This window comes from Castor canadensis, chromosome 12, assembly GCF_047511655.1.
Source record: "Castor canadensis chromosome 12, mCasCan1.hap1v2, whole genome shotgun sequence".
Lineage (NCBI taxonomy): Eukaryota > Metazoa > Chordata > Mammalia > Rodentia > Castoridae > Castor > Castor canadensis.
The window spans coordinates 26,230,001-26,244,783 of NC_133397.1; the positions used below are offsets into that span (position 1 = coordinate 26,230,001).

Sequence of the window (14,783 nt, forward strand, 5' to 3'; positions counted from 1 at the left end):
TTTTCATCTGCTTCCCTTCTATTTCCTGTTCTGTCTCCATTTCAACTCTCCAAGCAGGAATCTAAACTCAAATTCTTCCTCCCGATCCTTCCCTGTTTTCACTCTCGTATCCCTTCCTGCTTCCTCCATACCCAGCCTACTCCATCACCTTCTCTGTCCCTGCTCTTCTGCCTGTAGTCCAAGTGCTCTCCTAAATAGGATGCAGCTCACTCCCAGGAACACAGAGGGAGAAGAAACAGGAAGAACTCTGCTTTGCATTCTCCAGTCTACAATAACCTACTAGCTGTGTCCTTGGGAAACCTGCTTCAGCTTGCTTCAGCTTGATTTCCTCATATGTCAAACAAAGATTGTAAAAATACTCCACAGGACTGCTGTCAACATCAAATGAGACAGAATTCGGGGAATGACTGTAAACTCCATGTGCAATTGGAAGCTCAGCAGCATGTACTCTGAGACACTCTTCTGAAGCTGGTCTTTTGAAAACTTAATACAGTGCTTCTAACTTCTTAAGACCGTTTAAGACTTCCTCCTCCTTTCTGTCTTTTGCAGCATTATAGAAGACACCTGCCTGATCTCTTGAATTTAACATCTGTGATTTCGACTCTCTGGTATAGAGTGAGCTGACATTTGGCCTGGGCACTGTTTGAGTCATGGGCCCTGAAACCTGGTGTTTGTGTGAGCTACTGAGCAAGGAATAGCTGGGACCACTCCCCAACACTCACACAGCCATCAGCCACTACACTGAGGGGTCTCAGGGATCATGCATGGAATGGTGTCAGCACATGTGTGACTCTGAGCCTCAGGAGGTCTTCAATCCTGTGAGCTCCCATCAACTCCTCTCCAGGGACTCCAAGCAGGGTCTGCTCCACTTCCCAGAAAGGAAGCCCTCTAATCTTCCAACATGAGAAATGGTGGCCTTGCTTACTAGATATAACCTATACACTCTGTGCCAGCTTTTCTCTAAAGATATGCCATGCTTCTGCTCATCTATTCAAATGTGACATATGTCCCCTTCATTTGCAAAGCAAATCTCTCCAACCTCAACCCCATCCTTCCCACCCCACAATCTATTTCTCTTGCTGTGTTCCCTCTGTCCAGCCTTTTGTTTCTCTCTAAATCCACTGACCCCTCCCCTCTGCCACAGTCCTGCACAGGACCCCACCTTTGACAGCACCATCACCTGGCCCTGTTCCTTCTCCACCCTCTTCTCTTCCTTCACCTCATGGCTTTGTATTTGAGTGTGCTCCCTTCACTACTTCCTTAGTTGAGCCGGTGTTTACTGGATAGTGAAGACTTCCCTCCGTCTACTCCAGACTGCACCACCCACTTTCCAGGGGCTAGCTGATACTTCATGGAATCCTCTGGTCATCATCCCACCTCTTCTAGGCCTCTCAGCATCATCCTCTTCCCTGGGAAGCCCATTCTTCCTCCTCCTCATTTTCCTATGTCTGTGTTATTACTGCAAAAAATCCCCAATTTCTCAAACATTAGCCAGAGGAGAAATCAACCCCTTCTTGTATTTCTGGGCCAGTTTTGTTAGGTTCTTCTTCAGGCAGTAGCTGATTTGTCCTCTAACACTGTGGTTTTTGATGCTCTTAGTTTGCAATGCAGAAGCAGAAGCTCTGCTAGGGCAATTGCAAAGTAGCTAAAAACCAATGCTCCAAACTCCAAATCCAAGGTTTTGCCTTGACGTCACCCTGCTTCAACACTGAACATCTGCCATTGGCCAAAGCAGCTGTGGATACATAGATTCTGACTTCAAGGCACTCACAAACTACCATGAGTGACAAACACATAACTGGCTGTCACATTTCTACTTTATCAACTCACTCATCCAATTCTAAAAAATGCCCATCTTAGTTCTCTTCTCCTCTCTGCCCTGGGATAAGTTACTCTACTCTGCAGTTTGATCATTATAACTGAAGTTCTGGAAGGCATGTGGGTCCCAGTGCTGCTGCCAAGCAAACAAGAGTCAAGATACACTAGGGGTCACAGCTTGCAGTTTTCTGATTAGTGATTTATAGACATTACACTGGAATATTTAAAACCCAGGACATGTGTTAGCCCTGCCCTTCTTGTACCACTGACTTCAGGATAAGGATTTATATCCTCCTAGGCCAGTGAGCCATGCAGAGTTCTGCTGACGCCTTTGGGAAAGTTAGCTGATCCTGAGGCCCCTGTAGGGGGGCACTGCCAGGGCCTCTGAGAATTGCAAGGACTGAGGCAGGTCCCTCCAGGCACATTTAGAGCCTCACTCTCTAGGTTTGTACTCCCCCAACATCGTCATCTTCATGAAGGAGGAGGGCGCAAAAGATTGTGGGGCGTCTATATGGGGTTCTTGCTGACTCAGCACCTACATCATCATCTTGGTAATGAATGTCAAGCACACCCAGATCCGCTCTGCATTCCAGGCAGGGAGATGTGTAATTACTCCAGCCTCACTGATAGGGTCTCACTTTCTTTGAACTTCAGATTCATATTTGAGAGCAAATTGCCCTCCTGCCCTCCACTCCCATCTCTTTCCTTCCAACTTATCAACCATCAGCTGTTTTCACCAGCTCTCCCAGGGCCCTCATCGTTCATCAGCACTAACACCCATCTGACAGCAGGCAGGGGACACGAGTGTTTCCTCTCCCCAGGAAGCACACTACAGCTCTTCAGGCCTCTCTGCTTATGGTGCTGGTCAAGGATCCAACTTCATTTTATAGACTGGCTTCTAAGAAAGGCAAAGGGCATGATTCCACATGGGAACCACTTCCTGTAATGTGTCCTGTTTTACATGGACCTCATAATCTGTACAAATGTATGATGTACATACAGTAATATTATCCATTCTACCTCTGCTCAAGTTTAAACCTATTGAGGACAGAGAAGACAGTGGTGGACAGAGACAGATTCATCTGGTTATTGTCATTCATAAACTCGCACATCTATTTATGTGACAGGAACCTTACCTTTCAGCAGTTTTTTAAGTTCCCAAGGTTTACTGGGCCAGGAAGCAAGCTCTGTGTTATGGCTGGAATGTGTGCCCCAAAGTTCATGTGTTGGAAACGTAAACCCCAAAGCAATAGGGTTGAGAGGTAGGACCATTTAAGAGGTTGTGAGGACTCTGTTCCCATGAATGGGTTAATATTGTTATCGTGAGTGTGGTTTCCTGATAAAAGGATTAGTTCTCCCAACCCTCAATATGCTGTCTTGCCCTTGTACCTTTTGTCATTGGCAGCAAGCCCATGCTGCCCTCACCAAATGTGGTTCCTTGTCCTCAGACTTCCCAGCTTCTAGAACTGCAAGAAATAAATCTCTGTTCTTTATAAATAGGCCAGTCTGTGTCATCCTGTTATAGCAACACAAAATGGGTAAGACACTCTGTTATTATTCTTTAATGAATGCATAGACTTGACTAGGTAACCTTTTGATTTTTTTTTTTTTTTTGGTGGTACTGGGGTTTGAACTCAGAGCTTTGCACTTGTCAGGCGGGCGCTCTTCCACTTGAGACATGCCTCCAGCTAGAGATGATCTTATTGGTCCACAAAAGACAACTTTGAATCTGTGAGCACAGCTGCTTATCACCCACATCTGGGACAATCAAGGCTGTACTCAGACCCCTGCTTTCTGGAAAAATACTAACCACAGGCATACAATGGTCACCAGTGGCTGTATGACTACAAATGTCAAGTAGCAACATCTATCTTTCCATACTCCTGATGGAAAATGAAAAGCCAGTGTCCTCTCTGATGGAGCTCCTTTAGAACTGGAGAAGTTCAGGAGAGTGGCCTCATGGGATCACACCCGGCTACTGGGCTTTTGCAAAGTAACCCAGCTAAGGGACAGAACTGTGCTTACTCTCCTCCTGCAGGAGAGATGACGTTTCATCACATGTAAGTCTCTTCCCAGATGAGGCCATTTCTCTACTTGAGAAATAAACTGTTCCAACAGGTCAGACACAGTCCTCCTTTAAGGGACATTGCTATCCTGCAGTGGGAAGGGGAATGCAGCCAACCTGGCTGGAGCAGAGGTACTGCCTGGGTTTACTGTCTTCTCACAGCTTTGTGATATGGGGATATGATCATTTTCTAGTGCTGCCATAATGATTCACCACAAACTTGGTAGGTTTGGTTGAGTCTTCAGCTCAGGGTCTCACAAGACTGAAATCAAGGTGTCAGAAGGACCTTGTTCCTTTCCAGAGGCTCTGAAGAAGAATCGGCCTTCAAGTTCATTCAGGTTGTTTGCAGGACTCAGTTCCTTGGGGCTGCAGGTCTGAGGTTCCCTTTCTTTGCTGGCTGTTGGCCTGGGTCCCCTCCCTGATACTTTCAAACCATCACCAACTGGTCAAGTGCCTCTGGAACCTCAAACCTCTCTTACTTATGTCACTTCTCTGCTGCCTCCTGCTGAGAAAGCTCTCTACTTTTAAGGGGCCTGAGGATAAGACTGGACCCAGGTGCATCACCTACTAACTTCAGGTCATTGATTAGTGACCTCAATCACATCTGCTAAGTTCTTTCTGCCATGCAAGGTATCATCCCCACAGGTCCCAGAGATTAGGAAGTAGATATCTTTGTGGGGCCATTCTCCCTTAAGACTTGGAAATAGGCTCAGTGAGGTGAAGTAACTTTCCTAGTAATGACTATGGGATTCAAACTTACCCTGTCTGATTCCACAGCCTGTAACACACATCCTCCAAGCCTGGAATAGCTTGGCATCCCAGATTACACTATGGGGATGGTGGGTGGTGGTGGGTCCTTTCTGGGCTCTACTTTATCTCTCTCTTTTCTGCACTGTCCTTTGTGTCTGCTGTGCTTTGGAAATCCCTCATTCTAAATTCAGGAATCCCATATTCTCCCTTGTATGTGTGCCAAGGCCTCTTTTATTGGAAATGTGTACCCTCCCATCCTCCCATCTCCACCACTTACACACACACACACACACAAACACACACACACACACACATTGGGCAACAGATTCCTTTTACCTCTAAAGACCAAAAGCTAAAAGTAAGATGCAGCTCAAAGTAAGTAGATATATTACATGTATCTTGTGTTATGCAAATTGGAGTTTAAGCATCCAATTTTAATGCAAATGAACTCTAAAAAAAGTCTAAAAGCTACATTTGCCTAAAGCCTGCTCATATCCTAATCTGTGGATATAATTATCAAAACTATTCAGCTTATTTTGGACTGGATTTTTTTGGTTTTTTGGTGGTACTGGGGTTTGAACTCTGGGCTTACACTTGCTAGGAAGGCACTCTACCACTTGAGCCACTCTGCCAGCCCTCAGCTTATTTTAGAAACACTTGGTGGGAAGGATGGCATCAGGGTCACCGACATCAGTATGGGTGATGGGTGGGTAGGAGTGGGGTGGGAGGTGACCAAGACATGGCATGGCTTTTACATGGGCCCTGGAGTCAATCCATTAGCAGTTGCAGATGAAAAGCAAGGCAGAGCAGGGCAAGGGCACCTTATGACTGGGCACAGTCATGGTTGTTGTGGCCAATAATCTAATATACTTTTGTGCTATGAAATAGTCAATATTACATATGCAAACACGTCTAGAACACACAGAAATTTTATTTTCCAGAAAGGAAAGATATGTGGGCCTGCCATTGTTATTATACTCATGATTAAAGAGAACCCTTAAGCATGGCTTCATTTAAAGCAATGAGACCATTTTAAATGGCACCTCATATATTGTACAGTCAGCTCTCCATGTCCATGAATTCTTCATCTATAGATTCAACCAACCATGGCTTATATTTTATCGGAAAATATTTGAAAAAAATGTGACTGTCCTGAACATACATGTACAGACACTTTTTTCCTTTAAATCATATAGTATAACAACTATTTATATAGCATTTAGATTGTGTTAAGTATTACAAGTAATTGAGAGATAATTGAAAGAATACAAGTGGTTGTGTATAGGTTATATGCAAATATTAAGCTATTTTATATAAGGGACTTCAGCAACCACAGATTTTGGTGCTCCCCCACCCTGATGGATACTGAGGGATAACTGTCTACTACACTGTCTTTCCCAGCTTGAGTTCCCTTCCCATTCAGTCTCTTGCTTTTTGCAGTTTCTGTTCTCAAGAATGAGAAGTTGGATGAACACTCTTGCCTTCAAGGAGCTACAGGTTTAGGAGGAGGCAGGGCGGGGCAGCAGGCACAGATAACTAAACAAATACATAAGAGGACTCAGGGCAATGATAGTGAGGAGAACCTGGTGATGAGGGCACAGAGCAACAGAGGGGGTGGGCGAGAGAGAGGGCAGGGAAGGCAGGCATCTCAGTCACAGAGGAGGACACCCCAGAGCCACCCTCTGCAGGAGAATCAGCCTTGGAGCCAGGATTCCTTTACTCTGACAGGTAGCTTCTTTCACCTGGACACCTTCACTTGGGCACTGTCCTTCCTTTGCAGTTGAAGCACTGCTCACACCCCCGCTTCCAAATCCCCTATGATCTCATGGACTCACTTTCAGATTCCTGTCTTCATGTATCTTTGTTATCCCCATCTGCAGGTGTTACCTTGTCCACATGATATATCGACCCTTGGAAAAGCACTGTATTTTCTGGCATATAAAATCCCCCTCCCCAATAAAAATCCAGAAATGGGTTTGGAAGTGCTGTTAGTTGGGTTTAACATAATGGAATGTCAGGGGGCAAAGTTTCCTGTGATGCTGTCTGTAGTGCTATTTTTTGTGTGGTTTAAGATTTTTTTGTGATGGATTATAAAATGTCTCTCCGACACCTCCCGGGGACCCTTTCCTAACTTCTCTATTCAAATCAGCCCTTGTTAATGCCAAACGACTCGGAAGCCAGCTAGATGAGATTGCTTCTTGATTTGAGCAGATGTGTGTGAACATTGCTATAGAAGAAAGGTGCTGGTAAGTTGGACGAGAATATGCCATCATTGAAAATGACATGTTGCCTGCATCCAAATGAGACAGCCACGTGAAAGAGGGATCATCCTCACCTTGTGCAGTTCAAGAGGGCAGAAAAAACTGCAGCAGACACGCTGGAGGGAGCCGGGCTATGACTTAGAAGAATTTTCTAACAATTCTACAAAAAAATTCTCAACACAGAATGTGCTGAACTGTGAAACAGGGACTGTGTCATTATGAGCAGCACTGAGGCAGACACAGGATGACTGCTGTCTATCAAAGGGGCTGCGGAGAGCATTCATTTGCCAGCATGGAGGAAGGCTAGAACTCATCACTAAGTAAGGAGTACTCTGAGTGACAGGACATACAGTCAGCTCTACCCAGTAAGAGAAATCCCTGCCCCGCTGAGAATGCAAGGGTCTACCTGGCTCCAAGTTCTCCTGGGCTGGTGCCAGCAGACTTGTCAGTGAAACCCATAGTAACATAGCAGTGACCCCTATCACAATCCATGGGGCTTTCACGGACTGTGTCTCAGGAGGGGTGGGTTTGTTAGAGGGTAGTAGAGTTTTCTGTTTCATTGTCTGTGCTTCCAGCCGGGCCCCCGCTTGGCAAGAGACCAACTTTTCTGATGGATTTCTCTACACTGCCCAGTTTGGGAGAACAGATGCTGTGGGTCAGGCCAAAAGCCATAAATTTCCAGGAAATAACTCTTAGTGACTGAGGAAGAAAGTCATAAACCACTTTGAGGGCAGGACAGGAGACAACAATGGCAGTAGACAACGCCTGGGATTACTGCTGAATGCCAGGATGAGCCATGGATCACTCTCTTGGCCTGCACACTGTCCCCAGCGCCCGCACCAACACATTTCTCAGTGCTCAGAGAGGGGAAGGGCCTGGCACCTTGGGATTTTCTCTCTTATTCTTCTGTGGTTTGTTTGGTCGACAGCTACTGTGGGCTCCTGCATGGCAGGAGATGGCCAGGGATAAAACAGACACATCCTTGCTCTTGTGCAGCTTGCACAAGACCTCTTAGCTCCCTGCTGGAAGGCAGCTTGCATTTATTATGCCCATGCCACATGGTGCCAGGGTGCTTACCTCAGTGGATTTTCACAACCCCAAGAAGTGAGGCAATTATCCGGAAGAGTGAGGCAATTATCCGGAAGGCACACTGAATCCATAAGGGAAATGAGGGCTACTCAGTGATACTAGCAGGGTAGAACTGGGCTTTCTAACTGCTTCTCCTGTAGCTATGAACCACAGTCCTGCACCACTGCGGCCAGACCTGTGCACACTTTGTGCCCTGTAACCAGTCCCTCTTCCTCACCCTTTCCCACTAAGATATGGGCAAGATAATTCCATTGACCCTGACTCGTTAACTCAGGGCACGAACTATACTCAGTGCGGACAAGGGATGTAGATGGATGTTAATGTCATTCCTATTTGTCATTCTCCTCCTCCTCAACCTCCTTTCAATTCCAGATTCCCAGGTACAGTGCTCCTAGTTCAAGCCCACATCTGGCTCCTGGGACTTGGTGTTTCACCTTGGTCCTCCTGGCTTTTGTATCTCACTTTTCCCTCCAAAGTCTATCTCCGCATATGTTTCCCTATTCCTCAGCATCCTGTTACCCCATAGAGAAATGATCTTGTTATGGCTTTCTTCCTATAACTTACTCTGGCGTGCTGTTCAGTGTTCTCCCAAAGGAATGATTCTCTCAAATCTCACATGTGTTATGTCAAGCACATGTGTCTGTTCAGCTTGGTGCTGGGCCTAAGGACACAGAGATTCCCCCCCTCCAGCTCTCAGGATGTACCAAATGGTTTAGGTCAGGATCTACAAGACAGGAACTCACCGAAGTTCTCCCCACCCCAGATGTCCATGTCTATGTCGTATTTCCCCAGGTAATCAAACCAGGCTTTGTCAATCACAAAGAGCCCTCCGGCTATGATTGGAGTCCTGTGCGTTTGGAAGGAAAGAGGGAGGTTAGTTGTAGAAGGGTACGGTTTCAAACTCCTCAGCTCTGGGAGTCTAGAACTCGAGGCCATTTTCTTACTGTTCCTGTTCTTCTTTGGAAGGCCCAATACATTTTCCAGTTACTTAAAACAAGAACCTGCTCCATAGTTTGGCCTTCTGCTTGTAAATCTTCTGACCTCTCAGACAGCCAACCTCACTCATCGCGCCTCTCCCCAGATGATGAGAGCCTCCATTATTGGGAGCAGAGCCAGCAGGCTACTGACCAGGCAGAGAAGAATTATGGTAGCACCTGTCACCATTTCCAGGCCCACTCCTTATTTTTCATTTTTACCCATCTGCTGCATGTTGAATTGTATTTCCTACACCAGGAAAAAAAGGTGTATTTGAGTCCTAACTTCCATTACCTCAAAATGTGACCTTATTTGGAGACAGAGTTTTACAGATAATCAAAAAGATGGGGACATTAGGGTGAGTCCTAATCCAATATGATTAGGATCCCTATAAAAATGTGAAATTTACATGCAAACTGACATACATTGGAAAAAAGTCAACTCAGTGAAAATGATCAAGCATTTATAATGTAGGAGGCACCAGACCAGATATTCTCAAATAGTTTTGGGCATCCTTAAGCTACTGGACAGAGAAATCTCAATCCAGTAGCCTTCTTTGTGGTTCTCCAAGCACTTAATTTTCCTGCTGCCCCCAGAGCAGGCCTGTTTTAGCTTGGAGGCTCCAAAAAGGCCTGGAGGTCCTACCTGAGATCTTCATAGTGAGAACATAGATTCACCCATGGGGTAGACCACTCTGCTCTGTTCTGGTCTATCTCCTGTGATAGACCCTCAGCTATAAGCAGACAGCTGTGGGCCATGATAGGACTGTGGAGCAGGGCAGAATCACCCACTGCACAACACAAGCAGCCCAGAGTTCATGCCACCATGTTCTTGCACAGACTGGAGATGTGCTGATTAACACACAACAGTGGTCATGGCTTTATACAAGCCTCCACTTACAGCACTTACAGCCTCCACTTATTCAGACTTCACCCTGACAGCCAAGAATTGAGGGTTCTTGACCCTAGAAGCCATCTTTTCCCTTACCGGAGTCCCAAACAGGACCATCTTTGACTCTCAGTTGTTTGCAGAAAGTATAAGGCCATCATGGCCTGTCTAAGGATGAAGAGTGCTGAGTGCTCAGCATAGGTCTCCACCCAGCCCTATCCCCTTACATAGAAGTCTCCATGGAGATGGGAACCTCCTAGAATAAGGGCAGAAATAGAGATGGCCTGGCACAGGATTCTTTTCCTGTCCGCCCAATCCTTTGAGCATCTATTGTGGACCTTGCCTACACCAGGGAATGGCAGGAAGGACCAAGTGGTGCTGAACCTGCCCACTCCCCCCCTGTGCCGACCCTTCCTACTCACCTGATAGGCTCAGTGGGATCATGGCGCTGAGCCTTCTGTTCTGGGGAGAGCTGTTCCCACCGGAAGTGCAGGCTCCAGTCAAATCCTAAAACAGAGCACCAACCTGATTGATTTGGTTCCAGAACTTGTTTTTTGCACCTTTTCTAGAAATTCATGGATACTCTCAGGGAAGCTGGTCCTTGGGAAGCGAGGACTCCCCTAGATTGATCAGCAGTAGGGTTTCTAAAGTTTTCTCTCGCAGCTCCCTTCTCTTGTTCTACCTTCTACTGCCTGTCTGAAGCTTCTCTGTTGGGTGGAATTAGGGAATACAGGACAGAGGATAACAGCCTGGGGTAAGGCCCAAGATGGATATAGCTTTGGTAAGTGGCCAGGCCCCAAGTCTCAGGAAGGTGTCAGCAGGTTTTTGAGAGGCCTGAAGACCACCAGAACAACCTAGAAGTTGATCTTGGAGTGGAGGCAGTGCTGGGCCCTGGGCAGAAAGCTGGGGAGGGTCTCTAGAAAATGGCAGAGCTAATGCCAAGGTGTCAGAACAAGTCAGGCCTTATGTACCTGACTTTGGGGGAATCCTTGTTTCTGCCACATCCTCAGGCCCTGGGATGAGCCCAGTCTTAAAGCTAGAGTTCAGGGGTTGGGGTTTCCCCTGACTCTTCCCTTCACAGTTTTGTGTGTAAGTACCAAGCTGGACTGAATTGTGTTATAGGGACCAGGGCCAGATGATCTGGTCAAACCCATTAAGAGGTTTTCCCTCACTTCCCTCCATTTCAGGCCACAGCAAGGAGAAGGAAGTCTTCACTAGGGAGAAGGAGTCAGCCTCACTCACCCCCTCTGAGCTCCGAGGCCGACTCAATGTAGTTGAAAGTGTCCAGGTGAATGATATCGATCACAGGGCATACCACCCGTGTGTAGTCCTGTAAAACAAAAGAACCTGTACTCAGTTTGCAGAGGAGCCTGTCTGGGAGTCATAGAGAATGGTAGGGTCTCAGCCTGGTAGGGCCAGAAACAAAAGCACATTAATTTCTGGATCTTAATTTCATCATCTATAGAATGGAGCATTGGACCCTGTGACCTCTCTAGTTCCGAGGCCTAAAATGCCAAGAGCCTTTCCTTGATTGCTGGGGTCTCATTGGCCACAGTGGCTATGTGACAACAATGGAGATATGGCAGGGGCTGGATAGGGAGTGCTGTCCATGGAGAAAGGGGAAACCTGGAAGAAGAGGCTCCAGAAGTCTTCACCATTAACAGGACCTAAGAAACCAGAGGTACAATCAGCTGGCAAGGCAATGCCAGCCTGAATCTCCCCAAAGCAAAGCCATGTACCCAGAGTGGGAACCTCTCAGAATTTTCAAATACTTTCACCTTTGGCCTATGGTTCCTGGACAAGCTGATGAAGAGCTGTCCCCTGTAGGCATACATTCACATATCTGTATCTCCAGCCCCAGTGTCCCTCCTAGCTCCCAGCCCAATAGGCTATTGGCTACCTCCATGTGCATTCCCTCAGTCCTTCAAAGGATGGCTTCATTACCTCCACACCCACGCTCCTTTCCCTAAATTCACTACTTCTAACAGATCATCACATGCCCCCTCTCCAGTACTAAATTAAGAAGGTTTATCCTGCCATCAACCAGCCCAATTTCTTCTTTTTCTAACTCTAAAATGGTTCCCTGAATTTACCCTGCCCTTCCTCCATCCTCTCATCCTGGAGAACTGCAATGGGCCCCTAAGCCCCACCCATTCCACTCATGCTCTTTTCCTTTCTTTCTACAGCTGTCAAAGCTGTCTTTCCAATATGCAAATCTGCCTATGTCACTCAACTTCCCCAAACTTTTATCACCTCTAAGATAAGGTACAAATTCCTTAGCATAGCATCCAAGACCATAAAAATCTACTTTCCTGTATGAGTGAAAACATATGGTATTTCTCCCACTAGAAGAGAGGTCACCAGAAGCTAGGAAGGGTAGGGGGAGGGAAGATTGAGAGAGGATGGATAATGAATAGCAAAATATAGTTAGAAAGGAAGAATAAATCCTATATAATAGCACAGCAGAGTGAATTGAATTTAAAAGAACTTATTATATATTTTAAAAAAGCTACCAGAGAGGATTTTGAATGTTCCTAACACAAAGAAATGATAAATGTTTGGGGTGACAGATATGCTAATTGCCCTGATTTGATCATTACTTATTGTATACATGTATCTAAATGTCACACATATCCCATGAATATGTACAATTATTTTGTCCATTAAAATAAACAGCCTTGTATTTTGCATTCCAATCTTACCACTTCTCCCAAGTCACCCAGTCTGTGAGCATCAAAATCATCCAGGGAATATTTTCAAAATGTGCAAGCCAGAGTCCTTAGGTCTTCGGGGCTGCCCAGTTATTGTACACATTTTTTTTTTCAAATTTCCCAATTGTTGGTGAGTGTCCTCAAGCCCAGCTGGCATTAGGGGAAACCAGGCCTAAGGGTTGTGCAGATAAGTTAGGAACATGGAGACTCTCAGTAGCTCACTGGGAAGCAAGCAGTGTGGGGAGGCCAAAAGGTGTCAGTGAGGCAGCAGGACCACTTTTCTACCCTTAGGCTGGTGCAGGCAGGAGCTTCTGCTTCTGCTTGAAGCCATTTAATTTCCTGGTGCAATCTTTCCCCCAAATTAGGTTGTCTTCTTATTTTAGGCTCCCGATTCACTGAAGGCCTGATTCTAAGTTCACAGACTTAATTTGGCCCTGAGTCTCCCACATTCAACTGACTCTGACAGTAACAAGGTGCCTCTGAAAACCAATTGGCCCAGGTGGAAAGCAACATTCATTGTCAATGCATTGCTTTACGGCTGAAGTGTCACAGGCTCCACTCACCATTGGCATTGCACCTGCCACAGTCCCTCTGGGGCTCTTCTCAGGCCATTGTCAGGATATGGCTGTGTGTGGATCTATATGCATCAAACACACTGAGACACACACAAACACACACATCCTCAAAGATGCACTTGTCACTTGAATTCTGAAATAGCCTTAGTTCAGCATAAGTCTCACAAAGTCTTAATTTTGCCTTTGCTTACTGAGTTTGGGAGCCTATGAAGCTGCACTAAGTCCTTGTGTAGTAAAGGATTAAACTTGCCCAAATATACATTTGGCCTGTGCCCAGCTACTGAGGGAAACCTCTAAGTCCTTGGAATATTCTAAAAGACAGTCCTTGTTTACCTGGGAGACTTGGGCCACACCAGATAGCCTATGTTAACAGAGGGGTTTATAGGGAGAGCCTTGGCCCATGAAGTACCAACTTGACCTCTACTCGGGCATGGAGACCATGAGGGAGGTCAACCACATCTATGTGACCAGACCAACAAAAGCCCTGGATACCAGGGTGTGGTGTGGGCAATCTCCCTGCTTGGCAGTATTCCCCATGTGTTGCCACACATTTTTGGAGGGACAAATAAGTGCTGTCTCTGCATCCCACTGGAGGAAGACAATTGAGAGCTTGTGCCTGAGACCCTCCCTAGGCGCCTTTGCCTGCTACAGATTTCAAGCTTTATCATTTCACTGTAAACCAACCATAACAATGATTTTATCAGCCTTGCTGACTTTTGGGTTTTTCTAGCAAATTATTGAGCCCAAGGATGGTCCTAGGGACCCTAAAATGGTAATTGTACTTTGTTTTAATTAAAAAAAAAATCTTCCCTCCATATTTGAAAATCAAACACAAAATAAAGTGTTGATTTCTCACCTTGACCACAGGCTCCCCAGAAACTACTATGGGTGTTGCCCCACAGCTGTGACAGACTCCTGAGCACTCTTCTACCAGTTCTGAGGGCTTCTGTCCTAGGATTCTTGTCACAACTTGGCTGTGGTGTGTGCTTGACTGAGCGTCATGGAGACTAGACAGGTAGTGAAAGCTCTTTTGGGCCAAGCCCTATGTGGAGTCATGACCTTGAAAAGGGGCTGTAGGAGACTTTATAAGTGAGCCACTAAAACCAGGGTATCACCTCTCTCAGTGACGGGGTGAGGGAACACAAGATAAGTGTCAGCTCTGCTGTTGTGTCCCTCAGTCCCAGCACACAGCCTGGTAGGCAGCAAGTGTTCAATGGCATTGACTAAAAGACTGGACTATGACCTCCTCTGAGGATACTGTGTCAGTGCTGGCAGCAAGCAGTCAGTTAGAGCTGAACAGGGAGGCCTCTCCTGCTGGAGGTTTAGGATGGAAGAACTCGAAATACAAATATCCAGATCTAGAAGTCCCTGTTCCGTGCCCCTAAAGACTGTAATCTTTTTTTCTTTTTCTTTTGGTGGTATTGGGGCTTGAACTCATGCTTGTTAAGCAGGCACTCCATTACTTAAACCACACCCCTAGTCCTTTCTGCTTTAGTTAGTTTTTGAGTAGGGTCTCAGGTTTATACCTAAGCCAGAATCTCGACTGTCCTGTTTCCATTTCCTGCATAGCTGGGATGACAGGTGCATGATACCGTGTCCAGTTGAGATGGGGTCTCAATAACTTTTGCCTGGGTTGGCCTTGAACTGTGAT

At 46.2% G+C, this 14,783-nt stretch overlaps 1 protein-coding gene across 7 annotated transcripts in view; it reads right to left on the bottom strand.

Annotated features, from left to right (window-relative positions):
- The window catches only part of Galnt14 (polypeptide N-acetylgalactosaminyltransferase 14), a 210,108-nt gene that overhangs the window by 19,996 nt on the left and 175,329 nt on the right, over positions 1-14,783 (bottom strand). For all 7 annotated transcript variants that reach the window (XM_074049447.1, XM_074049444.1, XM_074049449.1 and 4 more), the window contains 3 exons: positions 11,089-11,176; positions 10,269-10,353; positions 8,727-8,830 (listed from right to left, as the gene is read on the bottom strand). In XM_074049447.1, coding sequence (XP_073905548.1) covers positions 8,727-8,830; positions 10,269-10,353; positions 11,089-11,176 — 277 coding nt within the window. The remainder of the gene's footprint in view (positions 1-8,726; positions 8,831-10,268; positions 10,354-11,088; positions 11,177-14,783) is intronic.